The 23,543-nt window shown below is 48.3% G+C and overlaps 1 protein-coding gene across 1 annotated transcript in view; it reads right to left on the bottom strand.

Moving 5' to 3' along the window:
- The window catches only part of Alpk2 (alpha kinase 2), a 99,716-nt gene that overhangs the window by 29,969 nt on the left and 46,204 nt on the right, over positions 1-23,543 (bottom strand). Inside the window, exons 4-6 of the mRNA XM_032885508.1 lie at positions 11,486-14,786; positions 6,179-6,326; positions 40-167 (exon numbers count right to left, since the gene is read on the bottom strand). Coding sequence (XP_032741399.1) covers positions 40-167; positions 6,179-6,326; positions 11,486-14,786 — 3,577 coding nt within the window. The remainder of the gene's footprint in view (positions 1-39; positions 168-6,178; positions 6,327-11,485; positions 14,787-23,543) is intronic.

The following is a 23,543-nucleotide window of genomic DNA, read 5'->3' as shown; positions in this document are numbered from 1 at the left end:
CCCAGGGCTTTGACGAGCAGCCGAGAAGCTGAGGTTTACCTTCGGCTGTGAGGTTAAACTCAGCAGTGACTTTTCCGTAGCTGTTCTTGACGCAGCAGTAATAGAGGCCCTGGTCCTTCTGACCAGCTTGGGCGATGGCCAAGGAAACACTGGAGCTGTCCCCTGCGCTGGAATAGGGGACATCGACATTCACATGCTTCGTCATTCGGAAGTCTTAACGCTCTCAAGAAGGAAGGAGTTAATGTCTTCCTGCCTTGTTCTTTCAGCCAATGGGCTAGCATATAGACTAGAATCCCCCCAATCGGCTAATTAAACAACAGATTTGCACATCGAGAGGATTACTGCACTGCGGTTTCATAGTCCTACTCTGACACACGACGCGAATCTGCAGAAACGTTCTGAAGGGCTGTCAGGAAAGCCGAGAGCCTTCAGGAGCTTCTGGAAGCTGCTGTTAGCATAGCTCAGAACTCGTCCTAATTCTGTCGGCGATCTGGGTATCCTGTGCGTGAGGGAAATCAATGACTCTAAATGCAAATCTAAACTTAGATACATAGGAAGCAAAAGAAAGACGCTCTGAGCTTTAGAGAAGGATTCAGAACTGAGGGCTCCCACTTGGTAGGTGATTTTGCTTTGAGATGGGGATCTTACTATGCTGGTCTCGAATTCCAGGCCCCAAGCCATCCTCTTACCTCAGACTCCCTACCAGTATGTTCAAGGCCCTTTAAATAATGTGCACCTTACTGAATGTGTCTATCCCTCCATCCCCCTGCCCAATATCGCTAAGTACAATAAATACAGTAACTAACGGTGTGGTGGGTAAAGACGATGACAATAACTGAAGCAATGGCTGATGTGCTGTGCTGTGCTTGCCACGTCTTAGGGACAGACGGACTCATCTTCACGTCATCCTCAGAGCAACTTAAGAGACCGTCTATGATTACTGTACTGTCCACAGATGGGGGGAGCTGAGACGCTAAGAGATCTAAGCTGGACCTTAGTCCGGCTCCCCAAGTAGCTTCTGATTCCTGCCCTTAAGTCGGAGATAGTTCTGTGAATGTTTAGAGCTGCAGTCTTTGTTCTAAATTTGATAAGAACATATGTTGCTGCAGTACTATGGGAAAATCCTGTGTGACTGTGTCCTTATCTGAAGCTAGGCTTCCATGTGGGTGTGTCTCCGTCTGACAGCAGGCTTCCACCTACGACACAAGGCTTTATTATTGGCTGTTTCTCTTTTCCCCTACAGACTTCAAATCTTTGATTTCTACTGCCTCCTCTGGAATAGACCAATGGTTTATAACCAGGTCCACTAAATCCTATCAGTTTCTCCACTGTTTGAGACACTGATGAAAGGTTAACTCCAGACAGGAACAGGTCCACATCTAAGCATCTCCTGGCACAGTCAATGCCAAGTGAGTCCCAGAGGGTAGTGGGGTGTCCTTCTCTAGGGATACCTAGACCACGCAGCTAGAGTCGTGCAAAGGGGTAGTTAAGATCCCCCTAAAAGGCTGGAACCAAACTCAACAAAATTGTCCCGTGAGCATCTTTCCTGAAGGTCAGTAACTCTCTGATTCTCCGTCCAGATTCAGGAAGACCCCCCTCTATCTTGCTGTCCTCTCCTCATTTCCCTAGTTCCTTCAAAGAAAAAGGCTGAGAAGTCAGAAGGGCCTAGATCCCAGTCCTGCAGAGGGTCTTGGACTCACTACTTAGCCGTATTCTCAGCGTCCAGAAAGAGCAAGGTTGCTTATCAAACTCCAACGTGAGGAGCAGCAAACAGCAGGTGCGAGAGTCTCTAACAAAAGGTCTCGCCTTGTGAATGGCCATAAGCCGGGAAAGACGGGGTTTCCTAGTGTCCCTGGGCTTTCTCCATAAAAGAAAGCCACATCTTTACGTCCTGGAGAGGGCCGTTATATGTTCAGACATGAGGATTCCGTGATGGGGAAGACAAGCAGTCATTAAGCCAGAAGGTGCAACAATGTTACTATGGAAAATAAAAGAGGATGGTGCACCTTGAGCCAGGAGTGGGTAAAGCTAAGTTCCTATCCTACTACTCTGTAAGTTAGGACTCGCTCTAGCTTTAGGACAGGGTGGCTAAGTGTGGGCAAGGCTGAACGCGAGCGAGATGCTTAGCCGCCAGACTGCATTACCCAACCCCAATGCCAAGGAACCGGGGGCAGCTGGCTGCATCCACTCAGCACCCAAGGTGGGTTGAACCTTGGTTTTTCCTCCCCAGGATCATTTAATGGGGATGCACCTTCAGCTCCTTCTAGTCGAGAGCCCAGCAATAAGACCTTGCCCAACTCTCAGTAGATAGATCAGAAGATCGTGCACAATGCTTCTTTCAAAAGCCCATGCTACTCCAAAGTGCCTATTTTTCTAGAGAGGAGAGTCCGTTCCTAGTGGTAAAAAAACATTTGAATGGTCACAGCTGCCTTAGAGGTTCCTCAGACCTCCCCAGAGCCAAAATATAACATAACACCGCACGCATGCACGCACGTCCGCACGCACGCACGTCCGCACGCACGCACGCACGCACCACGCATCGTACCACGCACGTACCACGCACGCACGCACACACGCCACCACATTCTATTTTGTAGACTCTCTGGAAAAAGTCTACAAGTCTTGCTCTGGGCACAAGAAAGCATTTTGGCTTCCAGCTTCAAACTGTAGCTTATTAAAGAAATTAATTAAAACTCAGACAGAGGCCATGGCATGTCCCTGTTAGGCCCACCTCTTAACAGGCTCACCAAAAGGTTCCTGTGCTCATAAGGAATTGCCCCAATGCTTGGCTTGACTGTTTGCTATTTAAAATAGAACACGTCCAGCTCGACGCAGAGGTGAATGCCTGTACTGCCAACTACGAGGAAGGTTGAAGCAGAAGGAGTACAAGTTCGGGACCAGCCTGGGTGACTCATAAAACAAAGACAAACCATACGATGACCCATCCAGGCCGTTTTGAGTCATGTATTGATTTTAAGTTTTCTGTGCAGAAGAAAAGACAACACCTGAGTTTAGTGCCTGTTAACCATAAGCTGGCTTTATATGTATTAGAAAATATCATCCTGAGTGAGGTAACCCCCCCCAACACACACACACGAACCCATACAGGGTATGCACTCACTGATATTAGCCCAAAAGCTTGGATTACCAAAGATACAATCCACAGACCACATATAGCTCAAGAAGAAGGACAACCAAAGTGTGGATGCTTCAGACCTTCTTAGAAGGGGGAACAAAAATATTCACAGGAGGAGATAGGGAGACAAAGTTTGGAGCAGAGACTGAAGCAAAGGTCATTCAGAGACTGTCCCACCCGGGGATCCAGCCGTATTCACAGTCATCAAACCCAGACAATGTTGCTGATGCCAAGAAGTGCAAGCTGACAGGTGCCTGATATAGATGTCTCCTGAGAGGATCTGCCAGAGCCTGACAAATACAGAGGCGGATGCTCACAGCCAACCATTGAACTGAGAACTCCCCCAATGGAGGAGGAGTTAGAGAAAGGACTGAAGGAGTTAGAGGAGTTTGCAACCTCATAAGAACAACAATATCAACCAACCAGAGTTCCCACGGGCTAAACTACCATCCAAAGAGTTCACCTGGACAGACCCATGACTCCAGCTGCATATGTAGCAGAGAATGGCCTTGTTGGGCACCAATGGGAGAAGCCCTTGGACCTGCCAAGGCTGGATCCCTGCAGTGTAGGGGAATGTCAGAGGGAGGAAGTTGGAAGGGGAGGGTTAGTGGGGAACAACCTCATAGAAGCAGGGGAAGGGGGTTATGGGATAGGGGGTTTATGGACGGGAAACCTAGAAAGGGGATAGCACTTGAAATGTAAATTTAAAAATCCAATAAAAAAGAAAACGCATTTTATATATCCCTTTGCCTATTGGCTGTTTACATCCTTCTTCAAAACTTATCGATGGGGTTGGGATTTAGCTCAGTGGTAGAGCGCTTGCCTATAGCGCAAGGCCCTGGGTTCAGTCCCCAGCTCCGAAAAAAAAAAAAAAAAAAAACTTATCGATGGCAGGTCCTCAAGGGGGGTTGGGACATCTGGGCTTCTACTCGCTAGCGATGAGGTCAGCATCTCCCTCTATTATAAACCGCTCTTGTTGGCATCTGGGGCCCCCACCACAAACCCGAGGTGACAGGTCCCCCTCACAGATGGAACCTCTAAAATGGTGAGAAAATAGGCCTCCTGTGGGCTAGTCATCTCAGGTTGCCTCACTATTACGATGTGAGCTGCTTCAGGTAGGGGCGCATAAAATAAAGTACTTTAATGGGAGTAAGGGTGAGGGGAATTAAGGGGCATTTGAAAAGACATCTGAAATCAGGCGGATGAGTTGTCTATGGACAAAGGAGTTGCAACTTAGAAACTTTCTCCAGTAGCGAAACGAAGAAAGCAAACTGGTCCAACTGAGCCATTGCTAAGAAGAAAGGAAGCAAACCTTACAGACTTAGGTTAAAGGCCTGGAGAGCTTACTAGTGACTTGTTCCCTGGAGGGAAGTTGGGTTTGGGGGAAATACTCCTTGGATCCCAAAAGACCTGGAAAGTGCAAACACTAACCTCAGATTAGACCAAGAAGAATGCATCCAAACTTGCTGGAAGTGCTGGCTAATTGTTCTTAAATGACCGTTTCAGAAAATAATTAAAATCAATAATGAGTACTTTTAAAATTAAGCCCTAGGGAGGTGCCTCGATTTAAAAAATCAGGGTGCTTCGTCGCGATTACAATTGCTTTTAAGTCATGCACAAGACAAGCAGGGTCATGGGAACACGTCCAGCCAAGTGGTTAGTGCGCAATTGTGTCTGGATTTTTCGGGAGCCATGCTGGTAGACTGGAGACTGCAGCTCAAGTCTCCATTGGGTACACATGGGAGATAATTTCCAGACATTCGCTTCAAGCAGGAGTATTTGATGAATATAGGAACTCCCGTTTCCCACTTTTCCAGCCTATTTCCACTAAGATTACAAGACAGGAATACCTCTGAGAACTCAGGGAGCTGGCTAAGGCCTCTCTAGGCAGAAAGAAGTTTCTGGGAGAAGCTTGAGTTAGCTCATCTCCACTGATTTGTTTCGAGGGATTGTCAGGTGAGCTGGGACTTCAACTGTTTTCTTGAACATTCATTACCCGGGCTGATTTGGGGAGCTGAGTGGCTTGTCCTCAGTGTGGCATTTTCCAGTGATTCTTGTGCTCACCTCCAATTCCGACTCCTTCGATATTTTAAGTATCCAGAATAATGTGCTCTTTCTATACTAAGCGATGTTGTTTGTCTTCCTCAAGAGCTTTGCTTTTCTGTGACCCTGGGACTGCCCCCCCCCCACTGTTCATTCTCCTTAGTTTTGTTTGATCTCTGTTAATTGGGGGCAGGGATGATGAATCAGAAAACACCTATAAGTTCCAGAGAGTTTTGTAACCTTAGGACCCTGAGCTTAGAATATTATTCACTCTGTATTCTGATTTTTAAAAACTGTAACCGGAGAACCTGTCACTTCCTAGGAACACACAAGTCAGAGGTGGCCGGCTGAAGCCAGAGCTAGCCACCATATTCCCTGTCTAGACAGCTGGGCTCCATGCTTCCTCTTCTTGGATACCGTGTCAGCCTTTCTTCACCACAACAAAAAGATATCTGACGCGGAGTGTTGAAAAGGAAGGAGGACTTATTTTGGCTTATTTTAATTTCAGTCTGTAGCCAGTTCATTCTGTGTTTCTGGGCTTATATCATGGAAGAAGGGCATAGGGTCTGAAGCTCCTCCCTTCGTGGCAGCCAGGAAATAGAGACAGACAAGAACCAGAGCCAAGACACCTTTCAAAGGCAAACCCCAGATAACCCACTTCGACCAGGCGCCACATCCCATTTTCTACCGCCTTCCAAGTTATAATGTCACCAAGTTATAAAGCCATCAGTGGATTGACCGTTTAAGTCAGAGCCCTCGAACCCTCAGGTTCTCATTGGGTCCCTAAAGCCCATCATCTGTCAATCAAGTCCTAAGCCCATGAGCCTTTGGGGTTGGGGGTGGGGCGGGGACGTCATATCTAAACCTTAACAGACATTGGCTATGGAACCTCGGCTTCTACTTGCTTCTCGTTTCTCCTTATTTATTATTTTCTTTGACAACCGCACTAAGAAGCAAACAGACAATAACGTGAGAAGTAGCAGAGGATGAACAGCTCACCTTTTCTTGAGCTGGGCTATCGACTTCGAATCTTTTGTCCAGCAAACGGTAGAGTCTTCATGGATTTCTGAAAACTGGCAGGTCAGCGTTATATTTCCAGAGTGCTCGGGAGCCGGCTCAGCCTGGATCTTCTTCAGCAATACTGGAGCTGGGGACAGATGTGCAGGTTAGTGTAGGCAAAAGGTCATCTCAGTCACCGAGCTGCAGCAGTCCTGAGAGACAAGGAGAACGTTCCTAACTCATGAACTAAACGGCCCGAGAGGAGATGCGGCTGGCTCCAGGGTAACAGTGGGCAAAGAAATGAACCATTCTAATGATGATGATGATGATGATGATGATGATGATGATGATGATGATGATGATGATGATGCTTGTTTTTCATTATGTAAGTTCTAAAGGTCTATAATGCTCATGGCAAACTAGAACTCGAGCTATTTTTGAGTTTTGGTTTAGATTTATGTATGTTAACCATGGTTGTGCCTGGTGTCTGCAGAGATCCTAGTTGGGAGTCAAATGATTTGAAACTGGAGTTACGGATGGTTCTGAGCCATCACGTGGGTGCCAAGAATTGAACCTAGGCACTTACTTGGCAAGAGAAGCAAATGCTCATGGAGCTCGGTCCCCCTCTCCCCTCCCCTTCCCCTCCGCCTCCCACTTCCCCCCTCCGCCTCTGCCTCTCTCTCTCTCTCTCTCTCTCTCTCTCTCTCTCTCTCTCTCTCTCTCTCTCTCTCTCTCTGCCCCCAAATTTTTGTTCTTTTAAAGGAAGAAAGTTTTAGCAGTTACAGAGGCCTAGTCCAAAGGATTTGGCCCAAATAAGATGCTGTTAGAGAATCACCTGACCAAAATAAGAGCTGGTGATTCAGGGGTAGAATAAAATCTGCATTGTCCATGAAGCTGAGGTTAAATTCTCCAAATGTAAAAGACAATTCAAATAAATTATTTGTTGAATAAAGTTCACACACACACACACACACACACAGTGCAGTTGTCTTTGTGAAGATGGTCTGGTGGACTGGAGTGACGTGTCTTGTACTGACACGTCTCACTGACATCTCACTGACAAAAGTGACTTGAATATGAACGAAACCCAAACGGGCGAGGGAAAGAGTCCCAAGGATTGGTTGGTCTGTGATTTTGAGGTTGCCTCTGAGTTTAACCAGAGACAGGGCCTTATGAGCAAATGTGTAATTGGCCAGAGCAGCCATCAGGTGGCAGTAAAGGCATAAGAACAAGAGGAGGCCAGCGGGACCCAGCCAAGAGAACGGGGCCTGGCATTATGGGAAATGTAGTCAGTTTATTACAGCCTAGGTGTTAACAGAGAAGAACACAACTTTATCATAGAATGTGGTCTGGTCCACAGGCAAACATGAAGTACCAACTCGAGTCTTTATTCCCTCGGACACTGAATGCGTCGTGTTAATGATTTTCCAATTTTTCTTTGACTCCGCAGATAATAAGATAGCAGGAAAAAAAATACAAAATCGGACTCGGGGCCCCAGGAAGTAGCAATGGGCTGGTTGAGTCACAAATCCCTCAACCAGTGCCTCGCAGAGATTGATGCCAATATTATGGGAGCCGATCGCGTCGTGGGATGGAGAGGAGAACGTGAAACAGGTGCAGAGCGGAATGATGGATTCTGGGAAAGATGCAGTCAGCCAAGATCCTGTTCATGGCCGACAAGTAGAAGGGCAGCAAAGGCACGGGAGTGCCACGGGCTATACCTTCTGCCCAGCCTGGTCGGAGGAAGATTTAAAAAAAATAAAATAAAATCCTCTGCTACAGAGCCCCAGCTTGGTGGATAAAGTCACTTGCTGCCAGCCTGAGACCTGAGTTCAATCCCTGAGACCCAGAGCTTCCATTGTAGTAGGCTTCCAAAACCAAAGAAAGGACACCAGCGTCCGTTTCATTTCTCCCAGGATCACCTGAGCGCGTTTTCTTGATGCCTAGCTCTCCATGACACAGGAGGAGGGCATTGAATCTGGGCTGCTTTAGTGAGCACCAGGCAGCAGGTCAGCGCAGTCAAAAGCAGCACCTGGCGTCCTGGGGCCCACCATTCTAGAGAAGGAAGACCAGGGTCTTACAAAGCCCACGCCCTCGCCCGACATGAGCACTTCTCGTGGTAGTTTCCCTGGGGTCGTGTTCAACACCAGTGAACCAGAAAGAGGGAAGGCTGCAGAGCAAAACAAAGAACTTCTGAGTGCGGGCTGGCGAAGCCGATTCTTAAAGGTGTCCGTCACCGATAGAAGCTCACACAGGTCAATCAGAACTAACTAGTTAAAAGGAAAAGGCAGGTGCTTGCCCTGGGCCGAGCTTATGAACGCAGACATCCCATCATAGCAAAGCATTTTCCAGGTCGCGGACCCTCATCTGTGCCAGCTCCTCAGTGCATACAGCAGGTGCTTACAAAGAAATCACACACTAATTATCACAAATAATTTGGGTCAGCCTATAAAAACAAGTGCTTTAGTAAACCAATGCTCAGGTGGTCAGCCAAACCAGGCAGGGGCCTGGGGCTGGTTTGAAGGTAAGGTAAGGATCTGAGAGCTTAAACCCGTGAGTCAGTGTTTCTGTCTCCTTCTCTGAGAAGGAAATTGCCATTCAAGAGGAGAGAGGCTGGCCTACTGCTGACTTCTACCCAGCTGGGCGAGGGTAACCATGTAAAGCCCTGTCCAGGCTTAAGCAAATCATCTTGGAACTTCCTCCAAACTGAGGACCCCAGAGGAGGTCAGGTAAGCGTCTCTGGTTCTTTAGACCCTATGACTCCACACCCCTGAAGGGACCACATACTTTAGGGAGCAGATGAGAACCACTCTTCCCTCTAATGCTACATGGGCATCAACCCTGTGGTGTCAGTGACCTGGTGTCTGAACTAAGTTCTTCATCCCTGTGCTGGGTGATTCCCATTGCTAGCGCTTCCAATCTACAGGTGGAATGCAGTCCCTCACACAACAGCAGGAACGCTGTTGGGCTGCTGCTTCTTCTGAATTGAAGTCAGTGAGACTTAAGGCAAACTCACAAGTCTGGGAAGCTTCTAGAACCTTCGAGATTCTCAGGGCCCCATCTCAAGGTTATATAAGCAGCAACAGTTGCTAGGGAAGTTGCAAGTCAGTGCCTGGACCTCCCAAGACTCGGTTTTCGTGAGCTTTGAGACATCTTTGTGCTTGTGAGTGACCCCCTCCTTGTTCTTTTGTCTTGTAATTCCAGTCAACTCATTGGACCACCAGACTTGAGTCAAGTCATTTCTTTAACGTGTCGCTGATGCAGTTCCTGGGATGAACACATGTTTATCCTTGTGTCCCTAGGAAAAGTGACACAGCAAACACCCGAAGAAAATCTTAACACTGAATCTGCCCCTCAATGGCCTTCAAGGTCTTGGCCCCTGGAAACAGTCCTGCAAGCCGCACCGAGCCACTCAGGCTTGGAAAAGCCTTGGTTTGCCACCACCTGAAGGCCTCAGAGGAGGCTTTCTCAGGACATGGCTGAGAGCCCTGGGTACCTGCTTTGCTAGCACCACCTTTAAACCATCCAGAGTGCACCCCCACCTTCCTTTCTCTCTCTCTCTGCAGCCTTCATACTTGGGGAAGTTGCCCTGAGCTTGGTCTAAACTCCTCCACAGTAGCGGCCCTCAGAACTATCGTTTCCCACGCGTAACTTGGAAGATCATGGACAAGAACACCTGATGTATGATCTCTTTCCGGACTGAAACGTGTTGTTGTTTTGAAGCAGCCTCACTGTGTAGTCCAGGATAACCTTTCAGGATATATTCAAGCTTACGTCAAACTCGGCACCCCTCTGCTTTAGCCTCCCGGGGGCCGGGATTTCAGGTGTGTACCACCACACCTGGCTCTGAAAACGCTTCTGAGACCCGTTAACACACTGCTTCACTCTCTATAAACATGTTTAAAACAGCATATGAACAGGGAGCTAGGGGCATAGTTCAGTCAACAGAGTTCATGCCCAGGAGGCACTAAATCCTGGGTTCCATTCCAAGCACCATAGAAATGGGCTATGGTGGTGCATCCTGGGATACACAGATCCTATCTCTAACAATAAAATGTATGCACTAAAAACTTGGTCCGTCCGTACTCCGGTGGGTGACAATTTGTCTTTAACCCTTTCTGTAATGAGGGTTAAAGGCTGCATAGGAAATCCCAGGCTCCAGATCCTCAGGTTAAGAATGGAGAAAGCTGGGGTTGGGGATTTAGCTCAGCGGTAGAGCGCTTGCCTAGGAAGTGCAAGGCCCTGGGTTCGGTCCCCAGCTCCGAAAAAAGAACAAAAAAAAAAAAAAAAAAAAAAAAGAATGGAGAAAGCTGGGGCTGGAGAGATGGCTCAGTGGTTAAGAACACTGGTTGTTCTTCCAGAGGTCCTGAGTTCAATTCCCAGCAACCACATGGTGGCTCACAACCATCTCCAACAGGATCTGATGCCTCTTCTGGTGTGTCTGAGGACAGCTACAGCATACTAACATACATAAAAAATAAATAAATTAAAAAAAAAAAGAATGGAGAAAGCTCCTCTCCTTCTCAGTGGGGTGAGAGCCTTCTTCTCCAGACACAGGGTCCCAGCAGCTTCCTGTGTCTTCCCTCAAGACTTCTGCCAGGCAGCAAAGGAAGGGATAACTCCAACCTCTGTGAATCAGGGCTGAAGCAGTTAGGTTAGCCGGACAGAAGGAAGGATGTCAAAGTCTTTGAGGCTTTAAAGGACTGAAAACCTGAATAGGTTCTGGTACTGGGAAGAAATTTTGCACACTTAGAATTGAAAGAAAAAAAAGATCCCTTAATGAAGATTTGGGGTGTGTGGAGGGGGGGAAATCAACAATTAAAGAACATCTCAAACCGTGCCAAGATATTTTTTATGTGCCTGACTCGGCGTGTGGTCAGGTTGGTTTTCCACATTAGTGTCAACAGCGACTCCACTCATCTTTTAGAGATTTTTTTTTTTTATAAAAGAGGGTAATTAAACTGAAAACCATCTTTACCCAACTCCCTCCACCAAACACACTAGCGGGCACCTGTGGCAAGAGGTCCTCAGGTGTGTGTATCGTGCCAAGCTACCTGGGAACTGGGTACAAGTGCAGATTCTTGAGGATGCCTCCTCCCGACCCCCAGAAACTCCTGTGGTGCTTAGAAACCTGCATTCAAACAAGCTTACCTGCGTGAGCTGTGTCTGCTCAAGTTTGAGAACCATGGGACGTTTGGCTGCAGTCCTGGCATTTACACCCACCTGGTGCTCACCTGAACTGACCAGGACTCAAAGGGACGCAGGAGTTTTGTGCCCCTCAACAGTGCTAAAAGCAGGTAACCTCACCTTTCCCTTCAGCTTTGCAAGGGGCCCTTCTGGGGTCTCTTTTCTCATCAGTGCGGGACAAGGACCGTTCAAACCTAGGTGCCTTCCTCAGAGTGGAGTTCTTCACACGTTCCTTTTCCTCCAGCCTCAGCCTCAGGGCTGCCACCCTGGATAGAATTTTCTTCTTTATCCCTGCAGCCAAGTGTCCACTCCCTGAAGCCTCTTGTCTTTTGCCCTCCTCTGACCCAGCTATTGCTGACTGGGCCCCAGGTGCCTTGCTGATGTTGGCCACCACAGGCCTCTGCTGTTCCTCTCTGGACTTTTTCCCGCTCTCCAGGGTAGAGCCCTTTTGACACGGGTCCTTAAGTAACAAGCTGTCAGGGTCTTTCTCTGACTCATGTTCTCCTGAAATGAAAGCCAAGGTCATTGTTCGGGGGTCAGATGAGTTTAGGGGTTTGGTTTCCGCAATTTGAAGCTCCTCTGATTTCAGTTCCTCTGCGCGAGGGCTCGTTGGCGAGCGTGTGACATTTCCTTTGGGAGATGAAGTGCAGAGTGTGTCTGTGAGATCATTTGAAGAGGGCACATGTTTCCCACACTTGTTCTCGATGGTTCCTTTTTCCCTCTTCACAGGAATTACACGTTGATGGGTTCTGGGCTCAGATCCGCCATAAATGTGGCCTGTGGAGTTACTGGTCTCAGCCGTGACAGATGTGTGCGTCATTCCTGCGGGACAGTTAGAAAGGGGAGACATGGGGGAAGTGACCTCAGTCTCGTCCTTTCCCCTTTGCCCAGCTTCTCCTAGGCTTCTGTCACCACCATCTTGTGTTGGGATCACGGTGCACACACTTGGAATCCCTTGTCTCTCTTCACCGGGGCACTGGCCTTGCCAAATAGCATCTTTTGCTTCATTAAGCTGACTGGCTTTGGCATCTGCTCGCTCTCTGTCTACATGAGTTTGGTTGGTTGTGTTTTCGTTTGGAATGATTTCCCCATTGTCCTGGGGATGTGGGACCCGTAGGTGAGCAGGTTGGATGTCTAACCTCTGACACATGTTTCCAGTGGTGGATTCACTTGCTTCTATGTTGGAGTCAGAGGGCTCTGGCTTCCCACCCCTGTCATCAATGGGGTCCACAGAGGATTCCAGGATCCTAGGGAAGTTCACAGACTGGCTAGCAACGGTGGGGTGCGGCAGCTTGTGCTGTTTTTCCCCCTGTTCCTCATCCGTTGTCTCAGCCATTTCCACCTCTCCAGTTCTGGAAGTCTCTGATGGAGAGTCTGTGACATCTAACTCCTTCTCCTCAACAGGGTCGACAGATGACTCCAGGAGTCGGGGTTGGCCCAGACACTGGGAAGTCGGACTGTTGCAGTACTGTCTGTCTGGTGCAGCACCTTCACAGATGTCCCTGTTAGCTCCAAGGGCCATAATGGCATCGGCTTTGGGGCTGGGAACCCATGTTGTTACTCCCAAGGCTCCTGGCTCAGGCCTGGTGCCCGCTCTGAGGATGTCAGACAGAGCCCAGCTCCTTCCAGGTGCTGTGAGACCAACTTCTGCCTCCTTGTACCCAGAATGCGTCACTAGTTCCGGGGGCCAGATTTCAAAAACAGGAGCTTCTAGAGTTATGATCTTCACTTTGCTGCCCACAGACCAACTTCCTAGTCCAATGTTATCTTTCTCTCCAAGGAGGATGTCAGGGAGAGCTGGGACACTGCTTACCAAAGGACTGTCTTCTCCCATGGTCTTCTCAGCCACCACAGAAACACTGGTCCTCCGGTTTGAGCTACACTCAGTTTCTTCCCCGGAATCTGCTGGGGAGTGCTCGAAGGGTTCCACGTTGACCTCCTGTTGCATGGCAGGTATGGAGGGCAAACTTTCTTGGAAATCATTTGCAGAAAGAGAACCCGGATGGGATGTGCTCTGTGGCCGGATGCATTGCTTTGTCCCATTTCCCTTTTCTTGGAAGTCCTCTTCAAGGCCTCCGCTGTGGGCTCCCTCCACAGTCTGGCTCTCATACCCAGGCTGGGTATCAATCTGAAGAGGCCTGAGGTACAAACCCTGTCCCTCGGGCAGTGAGAAGTGGCCGTGAGTTCCTGCATCACTGGGCGCTGGGACAAGAGTCTCCCTGGTTGCTTCACCTGTGAAGCTACTTAATGGGTCATCGGGGAGCGATGGGGAATTCTCTTCATCTTGGGCCTCACACGAGACCTGGTCAGCACCATCAACAAAGTCGTTGATGTGGGGGACAGAAACGGTGTGGCATTTGATTTTGTGGACTTCGGTGGCATCAGCTAGTATGCCCTCTGTCTCTCTGGTCACCTGATGACAGTCAACATTAGCAGTTGGTTCTGTTGGCGGCTCTTCTGAGCACTCCCTGATGGGACCATAGCTGGCAAGCGTGTCTATGGCAATCGGAACGCTGAGATTGGAGCTTCCATAGCCTGCTTCGTTACTGTTTACAAAGGAGATATTTTCAGAACAAGGGGGCTGTGTCTCCCCAAACCCTCCTACATTGTAGAATAGTGTGGAAGAGAAGATGGAGGGAGAATTCCCCGTATCAGCTGCTGTCCCTCCCGTAGCATCTTCTCTGGCCTCCGGTGATGTGTCCCAGGCTAAGGTACTATGAAAAAGAGCGCCCTCGGCTGACTTCCCATCCTCGATGTGCTTGTACGTGGCCTGTGGAGACTCAGAACCTTGTGCTTGTAGAACAGCCAGTATCTTGTCAGGAGAACATAAATCACATACTTCTCTTTGACCTTCTGTCAGCTCCAAGTCCATGGGGCAAATTTCTTCAGGCAAATATTTATCAACTGGTGCTCCAACGGGGAGATCCATGGTAGCGTAACATGTTTCTTGGTCACCAGCTTCAAAACACCCCATCACACACGCAGCTTCTCTGCCCCTTGACCCACTGTCCACATTTTCCAAGGGGAGGGAGGGAGCAGTAGGCTGGGAGAAAGCATCAGAGAGAGCCTCTGACTCCCTGAAGTGGGTACCGTCACCCTGAGGGAGAGCCACTGAGGCTGGAGCCTGGGACACTTCTTCATCATTGTCTTCTAGGGGTCTCAGTTCTTGTGCTGATTCTGCCCAGAGAGCGCCAGGCATGTCACCTTCTCTGTTTTGTCTGCTTTCCTGCTGGGGGCTTTGGGGACAGCTCTCCAGCCCCAGGTATTGGGCCAATGATGAGTTTTCCCTGTCGATCTCAGTCAAGTTGGAGACAAAATGTGTTTGGACCCCAGTGAACGTAGACTCCTCCTCAGCGGGCACGGAAAAGGCCGGCGTCTGGTGGAAATAACTGTTCTCCCCAATGGTTTCCTGAATTTGCATCTAGAAAAAAAAAGGAAAGTGATATTAATAGAATTGTTCCTGGGAGAGGCCACAATAGGACTGATCTGCAGTCCCAGGGGTGCTAATCCTTGACAACTTTAATAAGAGACAAGGACCATGGTCGAAATGACTGAAATCTGAACATTAATCCCCAAACTCACACTGGCTATTAGACACTTCCTGGGGCACTGTGAATTGAAATCAGTCTGTGTTCCAGGGGACTCATGCCTAATCTCATCATTATATGCGAAAAGCCGCCTGGCAATCCTCACGTATTTAATGATTTTTCCCTCCTCTCTCCAAGGAAAAGAGATGGAAACAAACTGAATGGTAAACTCCATTCCGAACAGATCAGTCCCAGCAAGACCTGTGGACAGCTCTCTACGCTGATGACTGTTACATTGTCATGACAAATGAGTACAACGTTGCTTACAAAGAGGCAAAGAGCAACTTTTGCCCTCCAAATATTATAGCTACTGGTTAATCATGTCACTAAAAGGCAGAGAGAGAGAGAGAGAGAGAAAGAGAGAGAGAGAGAGAGAGAGAGAGAGAGAGAGAGAGAGAGAGAGAGAAGAATGTCAGACATGGTGTATGCCAGTTATGTTAACACTCAGGGCCAAGGTACAAGGCTTGCCTGAGTTCAAAACCAACCCAGGTAAAATTTCAAATAAATAAAAATTACACACACACACACACACACACACACACACACACACACACACACACACACACGAAGGTGAGAAAAATATGTTCTCCTTCTAGATACTTTAAGTGTAGAATCCCTTCTTTCCCCCTAAACTTCAGAGAACAAAGCCGGAAAAGAGCAGAAGCAGGCCTATCTTTCAAGCCTGTCTCCAGTGGAGTAAGAGAAATTGAACTGGCCACCAGCACTGCCCATCATTTCTGACTCAGAACAGATAAAGAATTCTGGATTTTTCAATGAGACTCTCAGGCAAGAAGCCACCTTCCCAAGAAGTAGGAGATGGTTATGTTGTTTAGAGAAGAGGAAGGGAAGAGAATGAAGGAGGGAGGGGAGGGAGGCAAGAAGAGAGGGGGAGGGAGAAACCCTACCCTGAGCCCATCTCAGCACTGACTGCTGGGTGATGTTGGGTAGTATTTAAGGGGAAAGAAAACTCCTTGACTGTCTTCTTGTCTCTTGAAACTTTTATCCAGCAGCTGTTTCAAAGCAAAACGAAACCATGTTCAGCCAAGAAGAGCAGAGGTAATTCTTTGGGAAGCCATGCCATCTTTGACCCCAGGATTCTCGTTCTGTAGAGCCCTACCCCAGTGCACAGGGGACAGAGAGCTAAGGAGGTTGCCATCACTATTCCAGCCGATAACAAGATGGACCGGAAATGCTCATTCCCATGGGAAGGGCCAGTCCAGGGTCTTGTCTCCACAAATCCCATATGAGAACAGATCTTCTACCTCAGGGTTGATTCCTGCCAGCAGGAAGTGGGACCAAGGTCACCTACGACACTTCCGCATGCTCCCAGAATGCTTGCTGCCCACCAGTCATTTCTGCCTTCTTTTAAGTGTCCCTCCTGTCCACTGAACTTGGATTTCATTGGCATGAAAGTACAAACCAAATAAGAAGAAATTTAATATGAACTCCATACGGACGAAGACAGTGTACTGATCCAATCAATAGTCACTGAGCTCCTCCACCAAATTAAGAAGGGTTCCAGGCGAGGGAGATGTGACAGGCGACGGCTTGTCTTTAGGGGGTGCCCATTTTACGCATGTTCAAGATATAGTGTGGTAATAAGCACACAGTAAGCGTTCAGTAAGTACTTGTTGAAAGAGAGAGTAAGTAAATGAAGCGTGTACCAGCTGAGGGAACAGTCATTGGAGGTCCCCTATGAAACTCCAACCTTGCAAGAGCTTTGCTTTGAATTTCGGGACAGCCTTGTTCTAAGGGAGTCTTCTAACCAGGTGTGGTGGTAAACACCTGTAATTCCTGAATTTGTAGATGGAGTCAGAAGGATCGGGACCTCAAGGCCATTCTCTGCTATGTAAAGAGCTCGAGGCCAGATTGAGCCACATGCCAGTCTATCACCGAGAGGGAGAACAGCGGGCCAGGCGGCTCCAACCCCAGGCATCGTCTGTTCAAATACTGATGGTTCTAAAAAGAAAGCTATTCCTGCTTCTGTCAGTTGTATACACATTGGTGGATAGGATACGCTGAAGGATGCATTTGCTCTTTTTTCTAAATCCTTTTATAAAAATTATCGTATTAAGACAGAAAGTTGAAAGAACAAAAATAACATAGGGGAAGCGAGAAGCAAGGCTTTTCTAAAGTATGCGAAAGTCTCACAACAGATGAAATACTTGTGAAATAGCTGCAAGCAGTCTTGGTCCCCAACCCCACTGGGGTGCTTTTCTCCCTGGGCCCGAGTACCCTCAAATATGTGGAGAGTATTCTTCTCACACACCCCTTTGATTCAGATTTTTATGAAGAGCTGTGGTGTAAACTACCAAATTATTATGCACAGAAAGTGTGGCAGCTTCTGGCCGGGGATGAGAACTTTAGAGACTGCCGGTGAAAATACCACACTTCTGCTCGCAGGACTCTATTCCGCCTCAACTCCTGTGACCCATATGCTCACCCACCCATGTCCCTTCCCACACACATCTTCCCGACTCCTGTTCCCTTCCACCCATGTCCTTTCTCACCCACGTCTCCTCATCCATCTTCCTCCATGTCCCTGACCCACATCCCCCACCCATGGGCCACATCCATGTCCTACCCATGCCTCACCCACCACCAGTCCTTTATTTTAAGGTCTGCTATCACAATATCATTGGTCCCAAGGGACATTCTAGAAGTAGCTGCTGTGTGGGGAATGAATTCATTGCCCAACACCCTGCCATTTCTTCCAAAGGGCTCCGTTTAGATGGATTATTTATTCCTGCCCCCACCCACATGACGACTACATCAACAATGCAATGGGCTTGCTCTAAAATGAACCTGACGTGTAGGTCTGACCTGCTAGAACAGGCCTTCGATCCAAGCTACGAAGGAGACTGGGGCAGAAAGATCACAAATCCAGCACCGGCGTAGGCTACCTAGTGAGGTTAAGGCCTGGGCGACTTAGTGAGCTCTACTCAAAACAAAAGGTCAAAGATAGCCTGGATAGAGTGTGGTGAGGCCAGGGGTTCGATCCCCAGGACTGCATGAACAAACCGATGTCTTAGAGAATGAGACAGGGCTATTCCAGTTCACACGGCTCTGATCATAACCTGTGTTACGGCACACTTTGCTGTTTAAAGTAGTTAGTCCTATGGCAATGAACTACTCACTCCTCCTCTATCCTGCTTTTAAAATAAAATCCCACTGGGATGGAATAGAGTTCAGTGGTTTAGAGCACTTCCAGAGGACCCCAAGTTCAGTTCCCAGCTTCCCTGTCAGAGGGTTCACAATGGACTGGAACTCCAGCTCCAAGGTATCTGGTGCCCTCTTCACCACACACACACACACACACACACACACACACACACACACACACACACACACACACAGAGGTGTAGATAAACACATATACATAAACAAAAATAAACCTTAGGGCTGGACAAATGGCAACCAGCTAAGAGTGCTCACTGCTCTTGTAGAGGACCCAGCATCCATATCAGGCGGGTCACAGTCGCCTGTAACTCTAATTCCAGGGGATCTAACTCCTTCTTTTGGCCTCTGCAAGTATCTGCCCACACATGGTTCACACACGTGTGAAATTAATGAAATGAATGAGTTTATTTTAAACATCTTTTTTAAAATCTCACTTTAATGCCCCTGCTCCAGCAAAGCAGCAGGTAGGATGACACAAGGCGAGACTTTGAGTAAACTCATCCTTCAGGGAGCATGCGGTGGGCACCCACGCAACCCAGATGTTCTAAGCATCTGGAAAACCTTAGTGGACACATATGTCTGGACGATGGGATCTGATGTGAAGTCCTGTAAGGATTTCTCCTCCTTCTGATGGTGAACATCTCAGCAGAGAAGTGGGCATCTTGAACTGTGGCTGTGCAGACTGTCTGTCATCCCTGCTGTGAAGGAGGCAGGAACTCACAAGGTTCTTCTCAGATTGGAATATATACATAATACATATATATATTATATATAATACATATATTTTTATATAAAATATATTTTATAAAATATGTTTAATACGATTATTTTAGTAGATATTTATTATACAAAATGAATATTTTTACATTTTTATGTGCATTGGGGTTTTATCTGCGTGCATGTCTATGCGAAGGTATCAGATCCCCTGGAACTGGAGTTACAGACAGCTGTGGGCTGCCATTAGGGTGCTGGGAACTGAACAAAAGGTCTTCTGGAAGAGCAGCAGCCAGTGCTCTTAACGCCTGAGCCATCATCTCTCTAGCCCCTCAGAGGGGAACCTTAACATCTCACTCCCAGTGTCTTGTAAGGCGTATAGTATCAGCTCAGAGAGAAAGACGGGCCCATCTCATTCAGAGACCAGTTCTCAGAGAGGAGGACCAGAGGCTCATGCCTCCCAGGGGTCAGACCTTTCCTAGTTGGGTCGTGATGGAAGAGGTCCAGCAAACGGATATCTGCTCCTGGCTGCACCATTGTCGAGTGGCACTCTGGGGTAGAGAGGGAGGGGTTGTCGTGAAATAAACTTGCTCTCACTTGGGTGCAAACGAAGAGTGTTTATGGCTGTAGGAAGAAGCTCGCCGTCACTGTTATGTAGACACGATGCCTAGCAACCTGAGTTAGCCCTAGCTTAATCCACTATGCTACACAGACCCCGGGTAACCACTGGAGCCACTCTGACCCACTGTCTCCACCTCTAAGGCTAACCACATGCACGTCAGCACCATCCTGTCAGTGCATGGCAGGTTGCCAAATACCCAGAAGACACTGACATCAGTTCCCCTTGTTCTGAGTGAGAGAGAGAGAGAGAGAGAGAGAGAGAGAGAGAGAGAGAGAGATATGAAGCAGAGAGGAAATGGAACAGCGCTGGTGAACAGAGCCCCGGGCCTTACAAAGGCCTCCTCCCTTGATCCGAAAATGAATGTGAGAGATGCTACTCCCTCTTTTAACTGGTGGGTGAGCAGCTTGACCACCATCAGGAGCTAGCACCATACAGTGGGCCCCCGAGGGGAAGTATGGTCCAAAGGGCTCTTAGGTGGGATGGAAGACAGAAGGAAGTGACAGAGGAAAGCTTGGATGGGATTCAGGCCAAGGTGGAGATGGCCGGGCCGTCAGATAACACAGAAGTTCACTGGGTCAGTCAGGCCAGAGCTGCAGTGGAATTGCTAGGCAACCAACAAAAATGTCTTCCGAGTTCAGGCGGGGACCAGGCGCGCACATGAGCCCTGGGGGCACCCTGTGTTGTCACAGACATGAGGCCTTTTGGATAGACCATTTAGAGCCTCAACTCCTAAACAGAGCAGGCTTTAGGAAGGTAATCAGTAGGCCAATCCCGGTTGTGAATGAACCAAATACTGGACCCATATCCATAGCTAGGCAGACTCCATGATGACCACACCCACACCATCTCTAACCACTCACGTAGAACGGTAGGCATCCCCTCCTTCCTGGACTGCCCCGTCTCTGCTGAGAAAGGCTAACACTGTGCTCACGCAAAAGGAGGCTGATGGAATTTCACCACCATGGACCATATAATGAAGGATGCGCTCAGAGCTGAGAGGTCCTGGGACTGACAGGTGAGCTCAGCAATGTTCAGGGGTCACAAAGCTCCCCCCCAGGTCCCAGAGTCAATTTTGTAGCCTGATCTAAAGCCATGTGTATCTGGATACGGAGCCCTCTCCAACCCAGCTGTTTCTCCTTCAGTGATAGCGATCAAATCCGGAACCTTACGAGTGCTTCATCTTCCCTCTCCAAAAGCTTTCCTTTCTCCTCTCCTCTCTCCTACCCTCCCCTCCCCCTTCTCTCCTCTCCTGTTCTCCCCTCTCATCCCCTGTCCTACTCTCCCTTCCCCCTCCAGTCTCCTCTCCTCTCCTGCTGTTACCTCTCCTGACATCCCCTTCCCTCTTCCCTCTTTTCTTTTGCTTTCTTGCTTTGATACAGAATCTCTTGACATCCGGGCTGACTTTGGCCTTGCAATATTGCTGAAGAGGACCTTAAACTCCTAAATCCTCCTGTCTCTGCCTCCCAAGAGTTGAGATTACAGGTGCGGACCAGCATGCCTGGATAACCCAGATTTTCTTATTACAGAGATAAAACAAGCTGAACTATTTCAAAGGCTGGATATTTCCCTTAATATAAACCAGAGCTTCTGAGTTCCGAGACACTTAGACACCACAATGGTCCTTTTTACATGAAACATAGCAGATTTCTCTTCTTCTCCACAGGAAAGGGCATGGACTCTTACTAACCATTTCTGAGTCTCCAGAGCTGCACCTCACCTACAGAAGGTACTTAAGCAGTGTTGCTGAATGAACGAACAGATGACTCCATATAAGGAGAGAAGAACAGTAAACTAAAATTAGAAACACTTTCAACCCCCTTTTTGAAAGCAGAAATAAGTTTCTCCTTGGGAAACTCTTCACAAACACATTGTTTCCCCTTGTTGTTGACTCCTAAGTAAGCCTGCTGTGGGTCTCATGGGACAGCTCTCTGTCCACACCGAGATGCCTCTCTGTCCACACCGAGATGTTCGAGGATATGTTACCCCTCATTAATGGCACTGTCCTGGATGCCAGCAAAGGGCAAGATGCTAGTCTGAGTCCCTAACAACAGAAGGTAGGAGGTAAGATCCCCACTCTCAAATAGCTTATAAACCAGAGACACAAGAAAGGACAGGAAAAGACAATGTCTCTTGGCAGGTTGTGCTAACGGCAAACTGGATGGGACAGCATGGACTGAGCTTTGAACTCTCCTCCAGTGACACGATTCCTACAGTGCAAAAGCAGGGGCAGTGCTGGTGTGCTACATGTATGCATTCATCTATTCTGAGAACAATCCTTCACACTTCTCTGCACTTGTGAGGCTCTTCTGTCTGGATCAGTTGCAGGGATGGTAACTACAGCTGACTGACATTACAGTACCCACAATCCCTTTCTCTCTTGCTACTTCCAACTGCAGGCAGACAGTGAAGTCATATACCACCACCACCCCCAGTCTCCCACATTGCCAGACAGGACCAAGGGGTCAGACAGTCTGTCTAACTAGATTTGTGGAGAATCTCACCAAAGGGCTTCTGCAAAGGTTATATTTTCCTGTGTAAAGTCTAATGTTAGCCTGTTATCTATGGCCATAAAAAATACTTAGGACTGGTCCTTTATGAAGAAGCTCATTAGCTTCTGGTTCTGAAGTCAGGAGAGACCAAGAATGTGCGGTACCAGCATCTACCCAGAATCCCAGAATCTAACGAGACACTTCTTGTGCATTGTAACATGGCAGAGGGCATCACATTATTGAAACGCAGCAAGCATATCTCTTTCTACTTTCTTCAAGCCACGAATGTGCATTCTCAAGAGCTCAGCCATTATAATTACTTCCCAAAGGCCCCATCTCCAAATATACCAACAGATGAATTGGAGGATCAACTTTCCAAGTCGTGAACTTTTGGGGGACACATCTAAACCACAACCGTAACAAACTCAGGTAGGAACCTTGTTTCCTCCTCTCCTTTCTCTACTTAAAATGCGAAACGTATCACCACAGCCGTCGAATTCCAGTCATAGGGTGACCAGAAGGAAAAGCGATGACAGTCATGTGGGGCAAGAAGAAAGAACTTGGGGCTTCCGGACTGGAGCAACATGAATACTGTCTGCTCCTGGACCTCTTGTGATAAACAAGGGTTCTTAGATTAGGTCGCTATTATTCTGTTAACAGCTAAAGCCTCCTGGTGAGCGCGGGGATGATATTTTATGGAGGGATGAAGATAGCATGTGAGATTCACTCCTGAGGTTCCGGGCAGCCCCTGGTAGAGATTAGCTGGAAGGATAGAGTCACAAAGGGCAAGGGGTGTGGCTCCCAGGAAGGGAACTCAAGGGCCTGGTGGAAATGCCAAGGGATCAAAAGGGCCCAAGGCAAGGTGAACTTGAGGTAGAGTCAGGAAGGGGAATGGAGAAACATGAGAAGGTGGATCATCATGGTTCTGAAAGTCAGACACACCTCACAGGGCCAGAGAACCAAGCCCCTTGGGCACTTGCTCTAACCCAGACAACACCGTGAGGTGCCAGCATGTCCTACCATGCAGTGATGGTCTCCCCTCGACTCCTCTTTCATTCTCTTAGTGTGCTTTTTCTGTTCTGTCCTTACCTGGACAAGACCCAAATAGCACTCTGTCCTCCAGGGCTGTCTACACACCATCTATCTCTCCAGTGGTTCCAGGAATCGCTAAATGAGACTGTCCCCAATCCCCCCACCATAACCAGGCTACCGTGGCCTCATGACTGGCTCAGTGTCATTAGGCCATTTGTCATATGATAGATCAAATCCATACCACCCAGGGTTGCAGAACTGAAAATAGAGAGTCCGGTCCCTAGCCAAAGAAAGCTTAAAGGCAAACCAGAATGTTTCAGGACCTTGAGTTTATTTTTAGGTGTTGCCCGTTTGCCCAGAAAGAGGCTACCCTTAAAGGCTCAAATGCTGAAGTAGTACACAGAGGAGTGGAGGCCACTATCTTATGTGATGCTGTCAAAACCCCTCAGTCCTGAAACCAGAGCCCAAACACTGCTGTCCTTTCCACGGCTCTTTACTCCTCTCCCCCAGAGAAGCAAAGTTGCAGCCAACTGGTGTTTACTACTCCTGTCTGG

This window comes from Rattus rattus, chromosome 15 (assembly GCF_011064425.1).
Source record: "Rattus rattus isolate New Zealand chromosome 15, Rrattus_CSIRO_v1, whole genome shotgun sequence".
Classification (NCBI taxonomy): Eukaryota; Metazoa; Chordata; class Mammalia; order Rodentia; family Muridae; genus Rattus; species Rattus rattus.
Note: the sequence above shows the minus strand (reverse complement) of the source record. Positions and strands in the feature narration are given on the sequence as shown.